The sequence below is a fragment of the Neolamprologus brichardi genome, chromosome 16, assembly GCF_056152115.1.
Source record: "Neolamprologus brichardi isolate AB-2024 chromosome 16, ASM5615211v1, whole genome shotgun sequence".
Classification (NCBI taxonomy): Eukaryota; Metazoa; Chordata; class Actinopteri; order Cichliformes; family Cichlidae; genus Neolamprologus; species Neolamprologus brichardi.
The window spans coordinates 22,481,881-22,503,714 of record NC_142119.1 but is presented as its reverse complement, the minus strand read 5'-3'; the positions used below and the strand labels follow the sequence as shown (position 1 = coordinate 22,503,714).

Here is a 21,834-nt window from a genome sequence, read left to right as displayed (position 1 = left end):
ATCTTCATTGTCTACCAGCCTTGCCTTATCTTTTAGCTGAACTTGAATTTGTTGGACAGCTCTCCTGTCAGTTTAGAAACATTATTGCAAGATAAACTCTGTGAAAGGTTCCTGCTGTTTTCTGCCTCCTGAACAGGGACGATTTACCACATCTATGCCACAACTTCACGCTCTTGATGTTAGAGACGGGAGTTCCTTACGGGTTTCTCCTACAGCTCTCCCTTTCAAAGTTCCTTTTGGAACAATACAATAGCTGCAGCTGTGACAACAATGGCGACTTGAAGGAAATAAAACCAGCAACTGATACACTGAGCAACTCATGACCAGTGCGGGGGGTAAAAGGGGGCAGAGGGTGAAAAAAAAGCTTGTTTAGCTTCTGAAAATCTCCGGCTCATATCTGAATGCCAAGAGGGAAATACAATCCACTGCGTGTTTTCATTTGGTCAATTGTGTGGGTGAATGCTGAAATTTGGTGTCACGCAGGGTGTGTCAGTGCTCAGTTTCCCCACCTTAAACCACCCTCACTCCCAGCCGGAAACTACAACTTCCTTTCCCATTCATCTCAGTCTAATTTTGTTTTATTTCTCAGGAGCCATTTTACAAACTCATTTGTTAAGCTACATAAAAGCATCTCGAGCCCCGTGAAACCAAGCTTAGGAAAACAGTGGCGAGGAAACTCTCCTTTTCAGACAAAGAGACGGATTAAAGAAACAGCCGTCACTTATTGTAGGTATTGAGGTTATTGTACTGGGGCCAGCTGCAGCAACCCTCTACCACAATGAGACGCAGACGTTTCACAGCCAGAACCTGGGCTGGAACCTGCATGGAAACAGCCGAAGGTAGCTGACTGTGTTTTTTGTGGTTGACTACTCATTATGAATTCCTTCTTTTCGCGGCAGGGTACACGACATAAATCACAAGTTGCTCGAGCTAGAGGGAACTTACAAGCAAAACAACATAATGGAGAAAGAGTTGAGTGAGTTCCAGGGAGGCAGTGGAGGTTTCACTCCTGCGGGGGCAGTAAGTGGGGTGTTATGGAGGATGACGAGTACCTCTCATTTCAGCCAAGACGCTGCAAGGTGGCTGTTGAGTGACACGCAGACATTTGTATTCACCTCAGGGTGTAAATTTTGTGCATGTGTGTGTGTCAGTGATGGTTTGAGAAACTCCCTGAAAACTGATACCATGCAGAGTCTATCTGTCTTACTATCCAGACAAGAAGAAAAAGGGAGCAGATAGGGAAGGAGATGGAGATGTTTTTCTTTCTTTTTCGGTGACAGACAGGCATAAACACATCATCAGTGACAGGACGCGCTGAACTAACATGCGATGTAAAATGACATGTCAGATAGTTAATGGGTAAAGACTGAGAAATAACATTTCCAGGGAACATAAACCCGGCAAAACTTCGATAAAGCACACAGACCATAATTCCTTGTAGCCTGCTGGCAGGACCTTTCGTTTCAAGTCTTTGTTCTTGTTGTGTTAACTGAAACTGTCAACACCTTTTACAAATACAAAGCTTTTTTTCTGCTAAAACAATACTATATACAGTATAGCAGGTACAGGGAATGAGCACATCCAGTTATTAATTCCTGCAATCATCTTCATCCCGCCCCTTGTGATTTTTTAGAAGATGAGCCACTTGGGAATATTGCTTTACATGCACTTCCTATAAGAATTCAGGTGTTCTAATGACATTTAATAATTCCCAGAGAAAACTGGGATAAGCTGAATAACACGTTTGGTAACGCGCACGCTGTTGCGCGGTGCACGCTGTGTAGTTTTGTAGTCTGTGGTGAACCGAGGTGGGGCGGGGGTTGTTCAAATAATACATTTCACCTTGGGTTAGAATGCGGTAATGAGAATATCAGAATGCAGGCATACTGAAATGCTATTGTGTGCTGAATTAATGTGTGACTGGCAGCTATAGTTTGGGGGATTTCCAGATTTTCACCAAGCTCCAAATTTGTAAGGAAGACCTTACGTAGACCTCGGTTTTATATACTTTGCAAAGCCAAAATAAGCCATTATTCCGATGGATGTGGCGTGCCTCACAAAGAAACAAAGGCAGAAAGAGGAGGCAGCAGCGAGTTTATGAAGCTTATTAAACTGAGTTGTAGTGCAGTGATGTTATGTGGGCTCGACTGGGACGCCCTGCTTTTGTCTGAAAAAATAACAGGCGTGTTTATTCAGTGGCATGCCAGAGTCTGACCCCAGACAGGAACCAAAGGAGGACGTTTGCCTGCTCAAACATCATCACAGACAAAACATCACACGCAGCCAAAAGTTTGCCATGTGTGTGTTTTTGTCACTTCAGAGGGGCACACAAATCCTGCTTTAGATTCTCACCACCTCTGTTAACACACCCTGTCAGTTGAGGTAAAGGTATGTCATCGTGGCTCCCTCTCTGGGACCAAAAATAAGCTTTCATTATCTGTAGTCAGTCTCAAAGTGTTGCTGGTAAGTCATTCATTATCCATCCGGGAAAGACGGGGTGATTAGACAGCGTGAAACACTATAATAAACATGGAAACTGTCTTCTAAAGCAAGATCTGTGAGTGTCGGGTGTTAGCCTGAATTCTTTGTGTTACAGTGTTATGCCTTTTATTCTGTGCATATTATCAGCACAGCTGAGACAGAAAACACTTAATATGATATGATAAGAAGGCAGGTGATTTAAATAAACATTTCAGTAACATACTTTCAGAAGACGCTATAATCACCCTTCTCTCCAAACATATTACATGGTGCTCTTAAGATATATGACAGCAAAGTGCTTTGTATCGATGCGTGTGCCTCCATAAGCCAAAAAGCAGCTGCCTTCAGTTCTCTGGCACGTCTCAGAAGTTTTATTATCGGCTCTGACACGAGCGTGCTGCTGAGAAGATCGAGTGGAGGATGAACCTAAAGCTGCACATCAGGCTGAGTGCATAAAGTCGACAGGAGGATGAATGAATTAGGTGATGTCTAAACACCGGATCCGTAGCTCGGGCATGAAGGGTGGTATAAATCAGCCCCCCAAAAGATCAAGCCTTCACAGCCATGTGTGCTCTGCCTATACAATTACATTTGAGAATCTGGAAAAGATTAGAGCTTTCACACTAACAATAAGCCACAGGATAGTTTATGAGGGGTTGGAGTGGTAGGTAACAGGAGAGAACATCACATCCCATTATTCAAGGTTCATGTGAGGCTTATTTTGGAGCACTCTAATCTATGTCTAATCTGTGTTTGCTCCATAAATTCAAGTTGCAGCCAAGCAGTATGGCACTCTGAGTCCTCCATATTTTTTACATTTTAAAGGAAATCAATCAGTTTTTCTGTGACTAAAAGGAAACCAAGGAAAGCATACTCTTCAGGAGAACTTTTTTTGTTTAACTTCATAAACTTTAGAGATATAAATATCAAATGCAGCTTTTTCAACAAGAAACTTTCTAAAATCCAGCTGTAGACAGACAAGCAACTATTTGGATGTAGTGGAGAAGCAGGGTATTTACCTCAAGGGTTGTAGGACACCAAAACAGAGCTAAAGGACTTTTTTTTTTCCATCATCTTTGCATAAATGCTAACGATTGCTCTCTTAAAACTTTAATTAGTGTCTAAAAGGTCTCCATTCTCACGGTGCTAATGTATTGCATCAATACATATATTTATATATATATATATATTTATAGACGGTGGGAGGGCCACAAGCCTGTGCACCTGGATAAAGTGGAGGCCTGTGTACAGAAGGGCATCTGTTGTAAAATCTTTGCCAAATAAAGGATGCAGATCATCAGTATTTCTTTTATAAGTCCCAGTTAACTCTGGATAAACTCTTTTATAGCCCAGTGCATCAGCACTGAAAGTGCTGATTCATTTCCATTATTTGTATTTATATATTTATTTATTTATTTGTTGTATTTATTTGGCTGAGTCAGAAATGTCTGCATAGATTAAAAGAGCAACAAGCAAACAATTCATGGGCAGATACTAATAACATTAAGTGACATTTTGTAAACACTATGAAATGCTACCAGACTTTTATTTATTTTCTTCTGCTCTGAAGCAGAAAATGATCTGGTGCACCGACCAGCTGATCTAAGCAACATAAACTTCAGCTTTTGTTCTCTTTCAGTTTCTTTTGATGTACTCCAGCCCACACAAAATATGCAAAACAAAAAAATATGGCCTTAAATTTTTTGCTATCACAAAAGGTTATATAAGCTGTGAGTATGTAAATGGACATGTGGTGGTGCTTGAACCAAAATCGCATTCAGTGGTCGTTTTACTTACCATCTGTCCAACATCTGGGCACAGCACTTGCCCTCTCCTGACAGTAGTGAAGTCATGACGTGCTAAACTGACCCCGGTCTTCTAATTTTCTTTCTGTTTGCACTAAAAAGTCCCTCTGAGCAAAAGCAGCTGCTTTTTACCCATTCTGCTTCATTAATAATTCAAAACCCCTTCTCGCTGTTTACTCCTCATGCAAAATTCCTTCCAGAGTGAATGGAACGAGCTCGGGCTTGACTAAGATATGAAACCACTTTAAATACCTGGAAATCCATGAATGATTGGACAGTTGCAGTGACTACACAAGCTTTTTGTGTTTGTGTGAATAATATGTACAAAATATGTATATTTGTAAAGTGTTTCCCATAGAAAGCATTTTAAAAACATGTCAAAATGCTCTAAATTTCTCCCTACCTCTACACCTTCCCTCTGTTTCATAATTCATTAATGTTATCTCTTTCCAGCATGAGATGGAGACAATCGTGCTATAGGAAAAACACTCCCTTAATGGTGTTCATTTCTGGCCCATTACCTGTTTTATTAAATCAAACTAAAACAGATAACCCCCATTAACACTGTACTGTAGTACCGTAACTCATATATGACCCTTCTGTAAGAGAAGCAAAGGCTGAACAGGATATTGGCTTTCTGTATCTCATAAATTTTGTTGTAACTCTTTCCGTTTGATGGTGAGAATCGCACAAACTTGAGGTACCCTAAGTGCTTTGGTGATAACAATAAATTGCAAACACTCTATCTTGTAAAAGAAGCATTAAGAGGGGAATCTTAACATTTTTCAGTGCTTGGCTTTGCATAGAGCACTGTTTCAGTATGTTTGACAGATCCTGTGTAAGCAGCATCTAACAGAAGTAGAAGAAGTACATCAGATCACAGCATAAATGCAGTTCAAGTGAAATATAGGACACTCTACTGCAGAGTGCTAGAAGGGAAATTTACATATATATTATTACTTTTCTGACTCTAAGGGAGCCCCAACTGCCAGAAATCACGAAGGAAATTTAATTCGGATGGATTGCATGTTACTATCAATATAATGAGGAAAAGGTGAGCTTAAGTATTTGCCTCTAATTAGATGAGAATACATCACTACGATGTCAAAAGACGTCAGGCACTTTGCTCACCCCCACTAAATATCCTGTTTAAAGTAATCTAAACTTTCTTGTGGTTACAGTTACAGCACTCTTTAAGAATGATTATGGTGCAGTTTTATATGGAAAAGTCTTGGGCTGATTGGGACAACATGTTCAACTATATTGAACCAAAACCGCAATGTTTCTCCAACCTTGAATGTCCTGCTTTTTGTTGCTTAAAAGCTAACCACAGACGTGTGGGTATCCTTCCATAAGACCTCTTCTGCATCAATACAGTGCATAAATGTGGCAACCCCGTAAATTAAAGAAAAAGAAGATTCTTATAACAAACACCAGACAGCAATTGTGTTGCTCACTGGGGTGGCTTGAGGAACTGGACTGAAATATATACAGTACATTTTAGTGCCTCATCTGGAATTGCACATACTGCACTTAACTATGCAAACATCCATCTTCCATGTGTAACTGTAGTATCGAGGCAATATGATTGCTTGCCGTCATGCAAGTAAGCAGCGCATGGGATGTTTATAGCCTCAGAATGAGCTGGACCTGAAGGCACACAACTGCAGGGACCCCCAGAATCACTGTGTAGCAGTTACTTTTATGGTAATCTGGAAATGGCATGGGTTTTAAAGTGGAACAGTTAAAAAAAATTTGATTTATTTGCACTTAGTTTTTTAAACATGAATCCAACTAAGGTTGCAGGCGGTGCTCGGGCAAATAGCAGTGTGTAACTCTATGTGAAAGGCCGGCTGCACCCTGAGCTCGTTGCAGAGGAACAGGAAGCCATTCATGCTCATGTCCGCAGCTACAGCCAACTGAGAATCAACATGTAACCTAATATTTTATTTTAAAAAACAGGTTTTTGTACTGTGAGGAAACTAAAGGACCCTTAGAAAGCTTACATAAGTGCAGGTAGAATATGCAAACACCACACAAAAAGGCCTCAACTGTCAAGCACCAACAGTTTAAAACCTGTAAAACCCGTCAAGCAACTGCACAATCCTTACCAACATTAATTTTTTCCTAATCTAAATCTATTAGTTATCAACAGAAAAAAATGATAAGTTATCTAGTATTTGATCCTGAGCCTGACAGTGTTACAGGACTGCGAGGCCAAATCAGTTCCTTCTTAAGGCAACTGCTCTTTTATTCTGAGTCACTGCTCTACTTTAACATCTAAGTTTCTTGTGTTTCTGAACACCTTTCAATTAAATCATCTCACAACACATTGAAATTTGGGAGCACACATGCTCATAAATGCTTGATCGGGACCTGCATACAGGATGATCAAGAGCCAAAGTATCAATTTCTCAGTTAGTCAGAAGCTGTCTCATTCTTTCACTGCAGATGAGCAAGTTAGCAGGGGTGAAATGAGCCGTAACTAGGCTTTAACATCAGGAATGTATTGACAAAGTTCAGGGCAGATAGCTTGGGCTTGTGTGTGGAAAATCTTTCACACAAGAACAGATAGAGAGGCCATAGCTCTGGTGAGGCGACTACCACACGCTGAGTGCTGAAAGATCACGGCAGACTCTCAGACAAGAAGGAGGCCGGGAGAGTATCATTAGCAGAGCACTGACTAGGTTGACCTTTGGATATCCCTGCACAGCTTTCTTATCGCAGTCATTTATTATAGTCTGACATAAATGCACTCCTGGTTCAACAACGAAGACTGCTGATCTGCTCTTCAGCTTCCAATATAACACAGCAACACAGCGTGTCAGCAAGACTATACTGTCCCAAGGTTACTACAGCTGTAGTAGCAGCTCCTATAAAAGGAGGTCAAGACACTGACAATATGTAGACAAGGGTTGATGAGCTGTTTTAAAATGTGTTGTTTTAAAACGTTAGAAAGAGCAGACACAGACTCAGAAACAAAGCCAACACGGAGTTATTGTTATAGATAAAATAATAGAGTTTTGGTACTTTAAATTATGAGGATAACATTATCAGCGACTCCTGAGAAAAAAAAATATTATCCATTTCCTCAGGATAGGAGGGAACACTGGAAGGAACTGCATCAACACTTCTGCTCTCAGGCAAACATAAGCGTTGACTTTGGCCAAGATACCTCCCTCTTGGCCATCAAGATGATATTCCTTAATGAGCTCGTCATCCCATTAGAGGGGTGTGCACCGGCTAAAGAATTTATTGCATGCACATGAAAGTTTGCAGGTCAAGCACTGGGCATGAAAATCCAAAAAAGTGCTTAGTTTGCATCTTCTTGGAACAGTTTTGCAATTTGGTGGCAGCACGGCTGCTAAAAAGATATTAAACCCACATTTGTAATAATCTGGTGGCAAGATGTGAACTAATCAAGGCTTTTCATCTGACCCTGAAAATAAAATCTGTTTCCTTTTCCTTTAGTTTTTCAGTATGACAACTATAACTGGAAAATGTGTTTTCCTTTTTATACTAAACCATATCTCATGAACTATAGCTGAACCACTCCTATCCTAGAGTTTAGCGTATATTAGACGTGGCAGCTGGGATTAACAATGAAAAGTGATACTGACTTGTCTTTTTAGCTGAAGATTGATGATTCTTTGGATGGATTTATTCAAACTGTGCAGCAAAAGCTTTTTCTGAACCACATTCCATTTTTTAAAAAAAGTTTAAGAAAAAATAAACGATCATTTGGGGTGAAGAAGAAATCACTGAAGCAAAATATTTTGTCTGCATTTAATATAGAATAATACACATGTTACACATTACCGTGTCAAAGGAATGCCTCTGTTCTTGTAGACACATGTTTGCTTCTCAGCTTCTTTCGAATTGCAACATGAAAAAAAACATTTCAGTGTAACAGCTTACATATGTAACCAATCACTTGAGAAGATGTGCTCTGTGTCAGCATATAAAAAAAAGAAAGAATTAAAGAAAGAAAACATCCTGATTCGTACAACAGACGTCAGGTCGACTGTATTATTTACATTTTATAACATGTAAAAGTCCTCTTTTGCTGTCATACCCTTTCATACACAGACACAGGGCATCTGTAATACCCGGACACCTCCACACACACATACACACACACATGCAAACATGATGATGTTTTTGTTATTTGGTTGCCAATAAACACTTGGGTGTTGCCTGTATGAGAGGAATAAAGCTTTTCATTTATTTTGGTCATAAGGTTTGCGCTGTCTGCGGCCTGCGTGATAACCCAGCAGGATTAATACCACATGGACATGTGTATCTCACTAGCACAGATACAAGATAAGAGTGACAGCAATGGATACTGTATAATGCCTTCCAGAACAGTCAGAAGTGACATCAATCTACTCTTTGAGCTCAGTAGTCACAGCTGATTGTTCCAGACTGATGGTCTGGAAAGATTTACGACCAAAATAAAACTGAGCCGTAAGGTTAAAGTAGGAGGGTAGGTTAAGTTGAGCTGAGCTAATCAGCAACTTGATGTCTTTATGTTTAGTTTAGAAATTTAAGAATAGCATTAATATCATAAATTCAGTCAGAGTGAAAAGTCTGTCTTTCAAAAGAGTCGAAGTGTTCCTTTAATAGGTAGAAACCTAAAAAAGTCTTTTGTCTTATTAGTAGGCTTTTTTTGCTGATGTGAGAAGAGGTTGTGGTCAATAACACAGCAGGACTTAAATACTGAGGCAGCACTGTATGAAGTGGAGCTCTGAGCAGAAATCAGTGTGTGAAGACATTTAAGAGGAAAACTCATTTAAACACATATAAATACAACTATAAACAAAGATATATATACATTGAATACACATACAAACTTACAACTAATATAATTCATAGACAGCAAAAAATTTAACACATTTACAATCACTGGTTTGGCTTTGCAATGATACTAGCTCCATGATTTCTGTAACAGATTTTATAATAACATTGCTTTCTAAGTGCTTTTCAATCAGTCCACCAGAGATGAAGTGTCACAATCTTCAAGCTTTCCTGTGACTCTAGCATTTCCTCTTTTCATTGTCTTCTAATGTCAAACATAATGCTGATAATAGACAAAACAAATCAGCTGTAAAATAAGTTTACACTGAATTAAAGCTTCATTAAATGCTTTGCAGAGATTTGTAACTTTTAAATCTGTGGTGGGTTTTCTACGGCTACAGCAGAGTACTCGGCCTCAGACACGTTCGAAGCCTCGATAAGACGTGCCAGACCCGTCCTCGTCGAGTATTTGAAAATGAAAGCCTTCATGAGGTCATAGCGATAGTTTCTGTTGATGAAGTTGTAGAGGATGGGGTTGAAACAGCAGTGAAGCAAGGACAGGCACTGGGTGAGATGTAAGGCCACGTAGATCACATTCTCCAGGCCACAGGTCAGCGGCACTACGCCCAGCTGTGACAGAGCGTCAGCCAGAAGGACACTGTGGTAGGGCCCCCAGCAGGCCAGAAAAACCACAATGTAAGCTAGGATCACCCTGCGGCTCACATGGCGCTCCTGCTCCACTGGGGAAGACGATGAAGTAGAAGAAGAGGAGCGAGCAAAAGCTCTGGCCAGCAGGACGTAAAACACAGCAATGATGGGGAAGGGGAGAACAAAGCCAAGCAGGATGAAGCTCAGCTGCACCCCCACCATCCACTCCTTGGGGTTCTCCTCTGGGTACTCAGGCCTGCACAGCATGGTGTCCCCGTGTGCTGACTTCACAGTATGCAAAAAGTAGGTGTCTGGCACGGAGGCCATCAGAGCCAGAAGCCACACCCCTACACACGCACCACGGCGGATCAACTTCCTGCGTGCACCTCCCTCATCTGCATGCCGCGTCACACTCAGGTAGCGATCCACACTCATGCAGGCCAGGAAGAAGATGCTCCCGAAAAGGTTGACGAAGTAGAGCAGGTGCGTGAGTTTGCATGCCACTTCACCAAAGGGCCAGTGGCCATGCTGGGCCAGCGAGCTCACCCATATAGGCAGCGTAGCGCACACGCAGAAGTCCGCAACTGCCAGGTGTGTGATGTACATGTGTGTCTCGTGGCGAGGGCTGGAGTCTCTTTGTGCGCGGATGTTGACCCAGAGGACCAGGGCGTTAGCGGCCAGGCCGACGATGAAGATGAAAGTGTAGAGGACGCACAAAGAATTCAGCAGAGCCGTACGGTTGAATGCCGTTGCACACACCATTGATTCCACACTTGTTATGTTACTGAATGGGTCAGAGAAGTTGAGCTCATCCAAAGAGTCCCACAGGACCTCCATATCACTGCTGCTTAGACTCATTTTTCAGCACTCGGAGAGGACAAAAGACCGCTGGGAGGTAACACACACCACCTCTGATTGGGACAGAGTCTGAAAAACATGACAGTAAATTATAATTTCTTGTAACATATATTTATTTTGATAATGACACAGCTGCCAAATGTGAGAGGTTTTTCAACAAACCTTTGGGTATTATATTTAAGATCTGAGGTTCTGCTGCATAAAGCCTGGCTTATTTTACTCATGTGCACTGAATGAACTAATAAAACATAAACCCACTTGTGGTATGCCACCAGATCCCAAAGAATCTTAATGCGGTTAACTTGTTAAAACACTGCTTTCATGACTTAATAGAGGCTCTCTGTTACCATGTCACAAACAGTGGGATTTACTATGATTGATGTGCAGTCAGGGGGCAGCACAATAAATGTTTACATTAGCTCCACTGGCTCAGAGTGCAGATTAGACACAAGGAAGTAGGATCGAGAAGTCCAAACAGGGTGTATTTCCTGGACGTTCCGGGCATTCCAAGATAAAGCAGTGGTCAGGGTGGGAAACCTGATGCCAGAGTCTTGTTTGTTTTGTGCTCATAAAGCAGGCAAAGATCAGCTGTCACTCCCCAGATGATCAAAGAAAAGGCAGCTCGTAACTTTGAATACGTCATTCTGCAACATCTGAATCTTATAATGCAGCAGCACATGGCACACCACACACACACACACATTTTTTAAAAAAAAAAAAAGAGGCTTCATACATGCAGCAAATAAGGTGACTGAAACAGTATGTAAGATTAAAGAAGTATCAGTCTGGATCACCTTGGCAAGTCTAAAACCCGGTGTGATTTTGTTCACCCTGGTGGACCACCAAAATATTCGCCCTTACATGGTCTTCATTCACAGCATTCTGCTGTGACGTCTCTCTCAGCTAACTGTCAGCTTGACACAGTGTGAAAGATCAGAGGTGAAAGGGGATACATCAAAACCAGAACACAAGAGGCTTAACCCCGCCGTCGCCCCCGACTGACTTGTACACCCACAGAGTGAATTGTGCGCGGAGACCAGCGGGAAGGCTTGACGCCTTCAGAATGGTCCGACCACAGTAAACATGGAGGTCACCAACCACTGCGTGACACAGCACGCCACAGAGCTGTGAAATGTGACCATATCAGACATCTGTCTGTGTAAGAAAACGGTGCTGTACATATAATAATTGGCACCAGTTCAAAAACGATGATGAACAAAAAGACAAGTTGAATTTTAGTCTAAACAAGGACAGCTGGAACATATTAAGATGTGCAGCTGTCTAGGGAAGGTTATGGCTGCTCTCAAAGCCTGCAGTCAGTTTGATTATTTATTTTCATTTTATGTCACTTTACACCTCTGCCTTGACTAATTTTGGGTAATATTGGTCAGTCCAGTTTACTTTGCACCATTTTGCTTTTAAGATGCAGGACTGGTGACAACGTTTTTGCAAAACTTTGTGAAAATATTAGATTTTTTAAAGATTTTGCATCAGTATGATGACATAATACATTTTTTAAGCAATACTATACATTAGAATGAGTTAAAAAGGAAATTCCAATCAAAATAATAATAATAATAATAATAATAATAATAATAATTATTATTATAATTTATATGTAGTGTTAAATTACATGTAACAGAAAGGGGTACGTAGGGAATTTTTGGTTTAATATTAACATCAGATAAAAGGTTCTGTGGTAATACTGAATGCAGATCCAGCATTACTTCCAGCATCCATTCCTATTATTGCTTTTACATTATAATAAATTGAAGTACTACCTTTAGCATGGCCTGGGATAAAACAGTTTAAAAAGATGTCACGTATCGCACATTTACTTTTACTTTCAATTGTTTGGGATGGCATGGAGACCCATTCATCCTGGAGGGATTTCCAAAGTGTAATCCCCCTCAATTGTTTCTAATTCCCTTATATTGTATGGAAAATACCTGCAGGTGCCAGGTAGCTCCGCGGGCTTCAAGCTAATTAACCTTTTAACACCCACACTGTTAGATAACGCAAACAGCGCATGAAGCCCCTCTCTATCTCTCCGTCTCTGTCTTACTCGCTGTACCGCTCAGTGTACCTCTTTTCTCTCCCCCAGCTTTTCTTCTCCAGCTTTTCTTCCTTTATTTAGCTCGCCACTATCCACTTACAAATTAGGTTAAAAGTCTTTTGTATCTCAATACACAGAAAATAAAAGGCACTGAGGACCATTTTCATGTGTAAATGCTGCCCACACGGATCGTGCAGGTGCAGCATGTTTGTCACAAGTTTCTCCAGTCAGGCTCGATTTACAGTTCACAGTCTGTAATCAGATATTCGCTGTTTAGGACAAGACATGAGATTTCCGCGTAGATGAACAGTAAAAGTGCTGTTTTGTGCGTCATTACGCACAAGCACTAAATCCAAGTTGCTTCCGACGACAGACATGCAATGTCATTGTTGTCATTGTTGATTTATATCAGACGAGAAACAAACGTCTGTTATCAGATTTGAGCTTGGTATACAGAAGCCCGACTCCAGATTTGAATAGGGGAGCAAACAAACAGATTACAGACAGGCTGGAAGGATTGAGAGCAATAAAATGGCTATTATTATAAACTGTTTATGTTTCACGAACAATTAAGCAATACTTTCCCCTCGTCTGACACTTGTTATAACGATAAAGAGTCGATAAAAGTGTCAAAATGTAATAAATAGAACAGAAACAGTTGCTGGTATAAGAAGTAAACGGTCAAAATTACGTCGCGCATTTCAGAAGAATTTTTTAAGAGGTATTAAAAGTTGGGAAAAAAAGAACACTTTTCCTGCCACACAGCTGCTTATTAAGCACCGTACCTGTCTTTCGTCTCCTTTTCTCCTCTCTCAAAGAGCGGGTTTATTTGCGATAACCCCTGATGTTAAAAAGATAACTTCAGATCCACCGCAGGAAACTTGCGTGCGCTTCCCTCCGCCTCCTCAAATGAATGCGAGCCTCCTGTTCTGCACTTGCTGATACTCCTAAGAGCTACGCCTCCAAGGCTGGTCCTAAACAGCTATGCGTATTGACATGGCATCGCCAAGCGTTCAATCAACAGTCAGCAGCCCAGCGAGTTTCGGTTTAGCCTCACTGTTGTTCCCTTAATTCAACTAAACGGTTAAAAAAGAATATGTAAAACTGGCAAATTTTATTTCAGTTGCAAGTTTGAAATAACCTGCAGATTTTTGTACGTCTTCACTGTAACAATGCACTGTAATATAATTATTCTGTTATCACATAGACAATACAAAACATATGATGTATTACTTCTTGGTGTTTGGGGTCATTTATTAATAATAATAATATTATTATTATTTTATGTAGACCACGACAATCATTTTTACATTTTAGATATTAAACGTCCTAAAAATCTTCATGCAACATTTACCTTTAACTTTGTGCTACATGTGCATTGTTTTTCTAAGTATTTATGCATAGTATATTAGCTGTAGCTGTAGTATTGCAACTGCATTATATTTTGCCATGATTGGCATTTTTGGAAAGCAGTTGGCATATATGAAAAATCTGATAAGATATATAAACACAACCTGTTCAGATGGTTCACACAGAACTCATAGGAGTCAACATTATTGGCAGATGGTCAAAGTGTTGTTGTTGTTTTTTTGTTTTTATGTTTTTTTTTCGTTTTTTTGCTTATGGGCTTATCTTCACTATTTTCCTTCAATTCACTGGAGCTCTATTTATATTTAAGGAAGTCACAAAAGAAGTAATCTCAGTGCGCTTATAGGTCAATGACTGCAGTTTTGGCAGCAGGAGGAGTAAAAAAAATCTTTTTAAAACAGGAAGAAGCCTACAAGTGAACCAGACTCAGGTAAGGAGACCATCTAACTCGACCGGTTAGGTTGAGAGTAGAGCGGAGAAACAATAGATAAACACAGATAACAAAAAATACTTGGCAGTTTGGTGGGGTAGATCAGGAACATCCAGCTCTAGAGCTCGCAGAAAGAGAAAGGGAGAGAAATGCAACAGTACAAGAGAGAAGATATTAAGTTAATAATATCCAAAGGAGGTCAAGCAGTTACACATCTCTGGAATGGAAAAGGTTCTAAATGTTAACATACCCTACCAGCTTTGTGTCTTTGTGTTGGGAAACACTGATTTTCATTTGAACAGAAATGGATACTTTAACAAATAACTAAGTGGTTACTATTTGGTTACACACACACACACAACCTACTCCCCCTCTTGCAAACACACACACACACACACACACACACACACACACACACACCCTACTCCCCCACCCCCTGCACACACACACACACAAAAGAAGAATAGATAGCAATTGTTGATCTTATACATCTAATGAAAAAGATCACAGGCTCGCACTGATTGCAGATGGAAACGTTTGTCAAACTATGAACTGAATGTGTCTCGAGACACAACCGACACAGACACTGGCAGGGCAGTCACAGTAACTCTTCCACTTTGTAATACAGAGATGTATGTATATTGTTATTGTAACTATTTGAAATTTTGGCGAATACTGCTATACTCCTGACTGTTACTTCAACACCCTTTGTTCCTGTTAAATAATACCCAAAGGATATTATTTTTAAAGAAACCATTAGAGGAAATACTTTGTAGTACTGTTACTGGTAATACGGTAAGTTTATGAATATGTAATATCCCCACTGTCCAATGAATAAAGAATAAATAAATATATATTTATATATATCCCCAAAGGAGCATACAAGTGCACTAAGAGTGCAAGTGAGAAGCAGTGATCAGTGCATCAGGGAGGTCTCCCAGCAGCAGAGGCCTACAGACACATGGAACAAGTTTGTCTTCAAGGCTTTCTGCCAAACAGGTTTTTCTAATACTTTTAACTCAAACAATGATAAACTCAATCAAGTAGCTTGTATGCTTCTATCAGCCAGGTGTACTGAAATATTTTAAAGTGTGGACTTTGGAGGACACCACAGATCAGTGTCTTCAATTCAGTATTTAAACGTGAACTACGGTCATGCTATCGCCTTCTGCTCAAAAGTTATGATGTTGGATAATGGCCAGATTCTTTTTTCTTTCAGGACAGTTTCACATATTGCAATTTAAGTTTTCACTGGTGTGAAATTATGTCATTATTATTCTTGAACTGTGGCCAAAAATATGTTTCTGAGGTCACAGTGTCGTGTGACTTACTCCTCTTTGAGTCAAAGGGAACATTTGTTCCAAAAGTTGAAAAAATTATTTCAAGAGACAGAAGAGATATCACGCTCCCAAGAACGAGATGAAGATAATGGCTGTTGCTGGTGTGAAGGCAAAATAACAGAGGAAGTCTAAAAACAATGGTATCATACGCTATTTGAGCCCCAGTGTCCTGGGTTAAAGTCCCATGTGATACGCCAACTTTCCAACTTCCCACAGTAGACCTAATCATTCTTTCAAAGTAAGAGCCCTTCACTTGTCTTAGTAGCAATTTCACAAACTGCAGTGAGACTGTGTTGGTACAAATGGAAAGAAAACTGGTAGAAATCATTAAAACATGATGATATGATTGGAAAAATGATGAAAACATATTTGTTATTATTTCAAAACTCCAATTTTACACTAATTCATACAGCAAAATAAATTACATGTATTATGTATAAAATAATTACAACAAGTACATCCCAGTGCTGAGGATAAAATCATTATATTCAGCAGACATATTCATATGAGGGCAACTCCCTGCCGCACCCGCCCTAGTCAACTAAATATGAAACCAGTTGCAGACATTCAGTAAATCACATTTACTGTTTTCAGCTCCCACCCAAAACCAAGACATGGGTTAAACCCAACATTCAGCCCCAGAAAGATAACTGAAAACACCCTCTGAATAATGACAGTTGCATTTTTGTCTAATATTTGCTGTGTTTCAGGTTCATTTTGAACAATCTGACCAAATCGTGATGCAAAGGGGTGTTGCGGGTGTTGTCTATTTTTTTTTCTTAAAGAATTCATGAAATGCAGTGCTCGTTTTAAAGGTTTTCTTCAGTTTTACTTCAGTCTTTATCCTCTTATTTGACTCTTACGCTGTCTCATTTCAAGAATGGTCTTTGAAACCGCCACAAAGCAGCGTGGGAGGTTTGTGTGTTTGTTGAAAGCTTCTGCTCACCTGCAACTCTGGTGGCCTCACAGCTGCTTTTGCCACCACCGGAGCAATTAACCCCAAGTTCAATACAAAGACGGGACCACAAAGAGAGTCAGAACCTGTGGGATTTATTTAAGGAGTCCACTGCAAAAGGATATTTGCTTTGTCAAATCATAATAATATACTTTGATCGGGCTCAGAGGGAAGTAATGTCTTTGATGTTGTGTTTAATGAGGGAAGTATTGACTTAACCAGGTACAGAGTGTCCAGCCTTTCTTTATGAAAATGATATTGTTGACCTGCTTGGGTCACCAATTGGGCTAAAGTTTATTATGACTGCATGCCTTGTATACAGCAATGAAATACAGCCAGCAGGCTACTCTGACCTCATTAAAGAGCAAAGTAGTGAAGTCAGTTTCAATAAGGCTTTAGAGAGAGTTCCCACTACGCACGCATACCCATTGTCCTCCATATCAAGAGCATCAGGGGGGGGATTTGTAAGCCTTTCTGATAAGCATCCGTCGCTCCGCAGACTGCTGCCAACCTCTGTTCTGCTGTCCTCATTCACAGGGAAGCCAGAGTGGGAACAGCAGGGGTGGCTGGGTGTGTGTGAGAGTGTGTGTTGTGTACTTTCTGCTTTCAACATGCTTTCTGCCACAAAATATCCTTAATAAAGGTGTAATGAGTAAAGAATTCACTTAGATAACATTAGAGACATTTTGACTTTATTTACTTAAAAACATCTTCAGCTCACGTCTTCATGCGGTTCATTTTAGCTGCTGCCATGATGTTTACTGCATATATATGTCGTGAGAGAGAGAAAGAGAGAGAAAACATCTGAGAGAATTTCCTTCAGAAGTTCATTTGGTTGAGAAGAAAGCAAAAAGTATTTGTCATCAAGTCCAGAAAACCTGGTAAACTAAGAGAAACTGTATCTAAAAAGATGTGTGGTTAATATTCTGGATCTCTAAAGTAAGTAAATAGGAGCCATATTTTAAAATAATACACTGACACAGTAGTTGTTAGTTTATAAGTCATGTGTATTTTTTCCACTGCCCTTAAGTGGTCAAGTATTACTTAACTCAGCTTTAATGCTTGTGTTATTCCACGTCTGATTCACTAATCCCACACCTAGCACGTACCAGGCTACACGTAGAGTCCACAATTAATCTTTTCTTTTCATGCTATACAGACTATAAAACTCTTTTAGACAGGGTTGTTCGCTAAGGGAACAAGGTTAAGTAAAATCTGCTTGTCTTTGCCAAAATTCCTGAGATGCAGCATTTGACTCTTCATTTGCACAGGCTTAAATAGAGACATCCTGAGTTATCTGTTTTGATAAAGGCTTACTGTTTTTAATCATTCAAGCACAGTTTTTGAGAGATATTTGCCCAATTAAATCAAGATGAAGCAGGATAAACTGTCAGGAGATAATTGATGATAAGCTGAGTTGGAAGTCTCATATAAACCATGTGAAAACAAAAATGTCAAAAACCATTGCTATTCTCTATAAAACAAAGCATGTCCTGAACAAAAAATCATTATACACACTCTATTGTACTCTGTTGCTTCCATATATGACTTACTGTCTGGAGATATGGGGTAATGCATATAAAACGAACACTCTTCCTATTTTCAAGTTGCAAAAAAGAGCTATAAGAATTATAAACCAATCAAACTATATAGAACCAAATAACATTTTGTTTATTAATCTGAATACCCTGAAATTTTATGATTTAGTTGAATATAAAATGGCACAGATAATGTATAAAGCACAAAATAACTTGCTTTGCCCCAGTACTCAGAAGCTGTTCAAAGTCAGAGAGAGTCAATATGACTTAAGGGGAACAGATTTCTTTAAAAAAAACAAGATAAGGACAAATATAAAGCAGAGATGTGTTTCTGTTAGGGGAGTTAACCTGTGGAATAGTTATGACAGTGATTTAAAAAGGTGTAGTTCATTTTCCTTGTTTAAAAATATGTTTAAAAATAGAGTATTAGAAAAATATATATATCAAGAATGAAAAGAGCAAAAAAAAAAAACAAAAACAAAAAACAGAAAACCTTTTGATTCTTTTGCTTTGATGTAGTTACTTACTAAGGTGGTGGTGTTTTTTCTTGTTTGTTTGTTTGTTTGTTTTGTTTTTGCTTTGTTTGCCTTCTCTCACCCCAACCGGTCGCAGCAGATGGCCGCCCCTCCCTGAGCCGGGTTCTGCCGGAGGTTTCTTCCTGTTAAAAGGGAGTTTTTCCTTCCCACTGTCGCCAAAGTGCTTGCTCATAGGGGGTCATATGATTGTTGGGCTTTTCTCTCTGTATCTATGAAGCGCCTTGAGGCGACATTTGTTGTGATTTGGCGCTATATAAATGAAATTGAATTGAATTGAATTTTATTATTTGCTTCGAGCCCTGTGTACAGGAGCTGCATGCTAAAAGATCTTTTGTTAAAAGGGTTGGCGTAATAAGCAAATGCTTCAGCCAATACCTTTTGATTAGCCTTGTCTCATGCTTTCTTGCTTTGTGGTAAATCTTTGTTCTGTCTTCACTGAGATATTTGAATGCTAATCAATAAACATATCAAACAAAAAAAAAAAAAAAAAAAAAAAAGGAGATAAGTGGATTGAAAAAGATGATGAAAGGGATGCTGAAATGGGAAAACAGTGAGTAGGAACAAAACGGAGAAAGACTGCATCAGTTATTGCAAATGACGGCTGTTTGCATTGTCTAGCCCTGCTTCACGGTGGCGGGTTTGACCGACACATTCTTTTTCTTGCAAATGTCCATTCAAAGGCTCCCCCGTGTACTTTTCTACACCCGCACATTCCAGCTTATCCACTGCTCCAACCTCACTCATTTTTCACTTAATTACTTATTCATTTACATTTATCTTTCAAGCCGAGAAGGACCTGCGTGAGTGAAGCTGAAAGCAGCTCGCACAAGGATGGAGCTTGTCAGGGAGTGCATGAACGTGAGGGAGGGGTGACCACTGAACCTTACAAAGCTATTCAAAGGACAAAAGATTGGAAGTTATTTATTAAGCTGTCTCGGGTTTTTGCAACCCCTCTCTGCCAAAATAATATATTTTTACCGGAGCTTCTGATGAGGTGATCTTTCGGGATCTGTTCGTGCAGGTGCGCGTCTGGCAGAGACAGTGCGTCTCTGTCAGGAAATGTAGCAATCAAGGCATTCCTCACACTGACCGAGCATACCTTACAACAGCTCCATGAATGTAGGTGAAACCTGAGACCTGCTCAGATGTCAAAAAAAAAAAAGGAAAATGTCAAAAGTCTCTGTGCCTAACATTTATGCAAAAATATTCCTAAAATTGCCTGAAACAATTGATTATGTAAGCTTTTTTTTTTTTTTTTTAAATCCTGGCCATCTGGTTAATGTATTCACTCTCCTTTTTGCTCTTAGGGGAAATAGGTCTTAAGCTGCCAAAAGATCCATTATGTTCACTGGTAAGTTATATCTGCGTTCTGAGGGGTTTTTGGAGCTTTTTTGCTGAAAAAAACGCTTCCTCCTGTGAGGAAAATGGCTCTGAAGAGAACAATAAGAGTGAAACAAAGCAGCATACTTGTGAGGGATCAGTTTAAAGATGGTACAAAACTTAAAAACCCTGAACAGAACTGTAAAGATAATTCTCTGTGGATTGATCACTTCCAAGACAGTAAACTGATCCTTCCTTTTTTTTAATATTAGAGACCAGAGCAGTCACTTTGAAGTCTTAACTTCTTCCCATTGTTTTCCTCTGGCTCTCTGGAAGAGCTTTCTTTTTGCTCTACGTTCCCTTACCTCACTGAATCTGTCAGTGCCTTCATGCTAAGTCGTTGGCCATGACCGGCTGCGGCTCATATACTCCATTGACTTTGTCCATCATCTCTGCACGCACTGGTAATTCAAACAAAAAGCAAATTCTGCTTTCCCCAAGCCTTTTACACACCCCACACTCTTTTTCTTTCCTTTACACACACACAACAAACTGCTCATGTTCATTACTATGAGCCAGGTCACTGAGATCATGCAGGAGATAGGTAATAGGCGAAGAAAAGTCCAGCCCCAGGGGACACTGAACGTCCAGTATGGATTAGTGAATGACAGAATCTCTCCACAAGCTGCAGGAGAAGGTGTCCCTCTCTTTTTGTACCTCAGGGTTTACAGCTAATCTGGTAATCCTATCCTGACAATCCTGATATGTGCAATGCAACACATTGCCTTTCGATCCTGCTGACAAAGTTCACAGAAATTGTAGGTAACTTTCACCCCTATTGTCCTGTCACATTAGATGAAAAATGGACCATCAGGATTTCTGGAATGCGGTGTTGTTTTGGAGAAGCCTGCAGCAATATTTCAATACTTATAGGTGTCTTTGCCATCTTATGGTTGTACATGAAAGCCTTGGTGCTGACGTACGGTCCCTGGGATCAAGTTCACAGTGTTATAACAAGTTTCAAACTTTTACGTTGCATCAACATGCCGAGGTGACCTACACAAAGCGACATTTCCAATGCAAACATAGTACATGTTAGGTTTTATGTGAGCGTGAGGCACTGAGAGAAAACCAAACAGTGTGGGTTTTGTTGGATATAAACACGACTCCAAAGCACTCAAACATGATGATGGAATAAATAATGTAGGTAAACATGCTAGCAGAACGAAGTCTGACTCGGTTAAATGGAGGGAAAAAAGAAAAAAAAGATCCACATGGTGGTACAGTATAAATATCATGTCCTTTAAAGAAAAAAAGTGATCGATTAAAATCACAAGAGCAACATGCGATGGAAAATTACCTCAAGCCATTTGTCTCTCTCCCAGGTGGTTCCCATTCCTGGTCTCCCCACAGATTTCATGCACACAAGTGAACATGGCACTGCAGGGGGATTACGACCAGGATGTGGCAGCACAGGCCTCATCTGGAGTCCAACCCTCTGCACCTTGGGCTGCTAGAGAGGGGCACTAGCATTAGCACCCTCATTTATCTAGCCTTTCCTCATAGTCTCGTTTCTAAGCCGGAGCCTAGTTTCGGCTTTTGCTCTCAGACAAAAACATATGAGGCCATTTGCAGTCTTTCGTTGCTTTTATTGATGTTTAACAGAGACAGAATGATCCCAGGGAGTAAAAAAAGAGAGAAA

The 21,834-nt window shown here is 40.1% G+C and overlaps 1 protein-coding gene across 1 annotated transcript; it reads right to left on the bottom strand.

Annotated features, from left to right (window-relative positions):
- Positions 1 to 8,058: 8,058 nt before the first annotated feature.
- On the bottom strand, positions 8,059 to 13,567 carry LOC102796050 (atypical chemokine receptor 3-like). The gene is made up of 2 exons (XM_006788370.3): positions 13,431 to 13,567; positions 8,059 to 10,658 (listed from the first exon to the last, which is right to left on the bottom strand). The coding sequence occupies exon 2, from the start codon at positions 10,587 to 10,589 to the stop codon at positions 9,453 to 9,455; it is 1,137 nt and encodes a 378-aa protein (XP_006788433.1). The 5' UTR covers positions 10,590 to 10,658; positions 13,431 to 13,567; the 3' UTR covers positions 8,059 to 9,452.
- Between the last annotated feature and the right edge of the window lie 8,267 nt (positions 13,568 to 21,834).

Excerpts from the sequence above, each read along its gene's own strand:
- LOC102796050 (XM_006788370.3), bottom strand. The coding sequence starts at position 10,589 with ATGAGTCTAAGCAGCAGTGATATGGAGGTCCTGTGGGACTCTTTGGAT.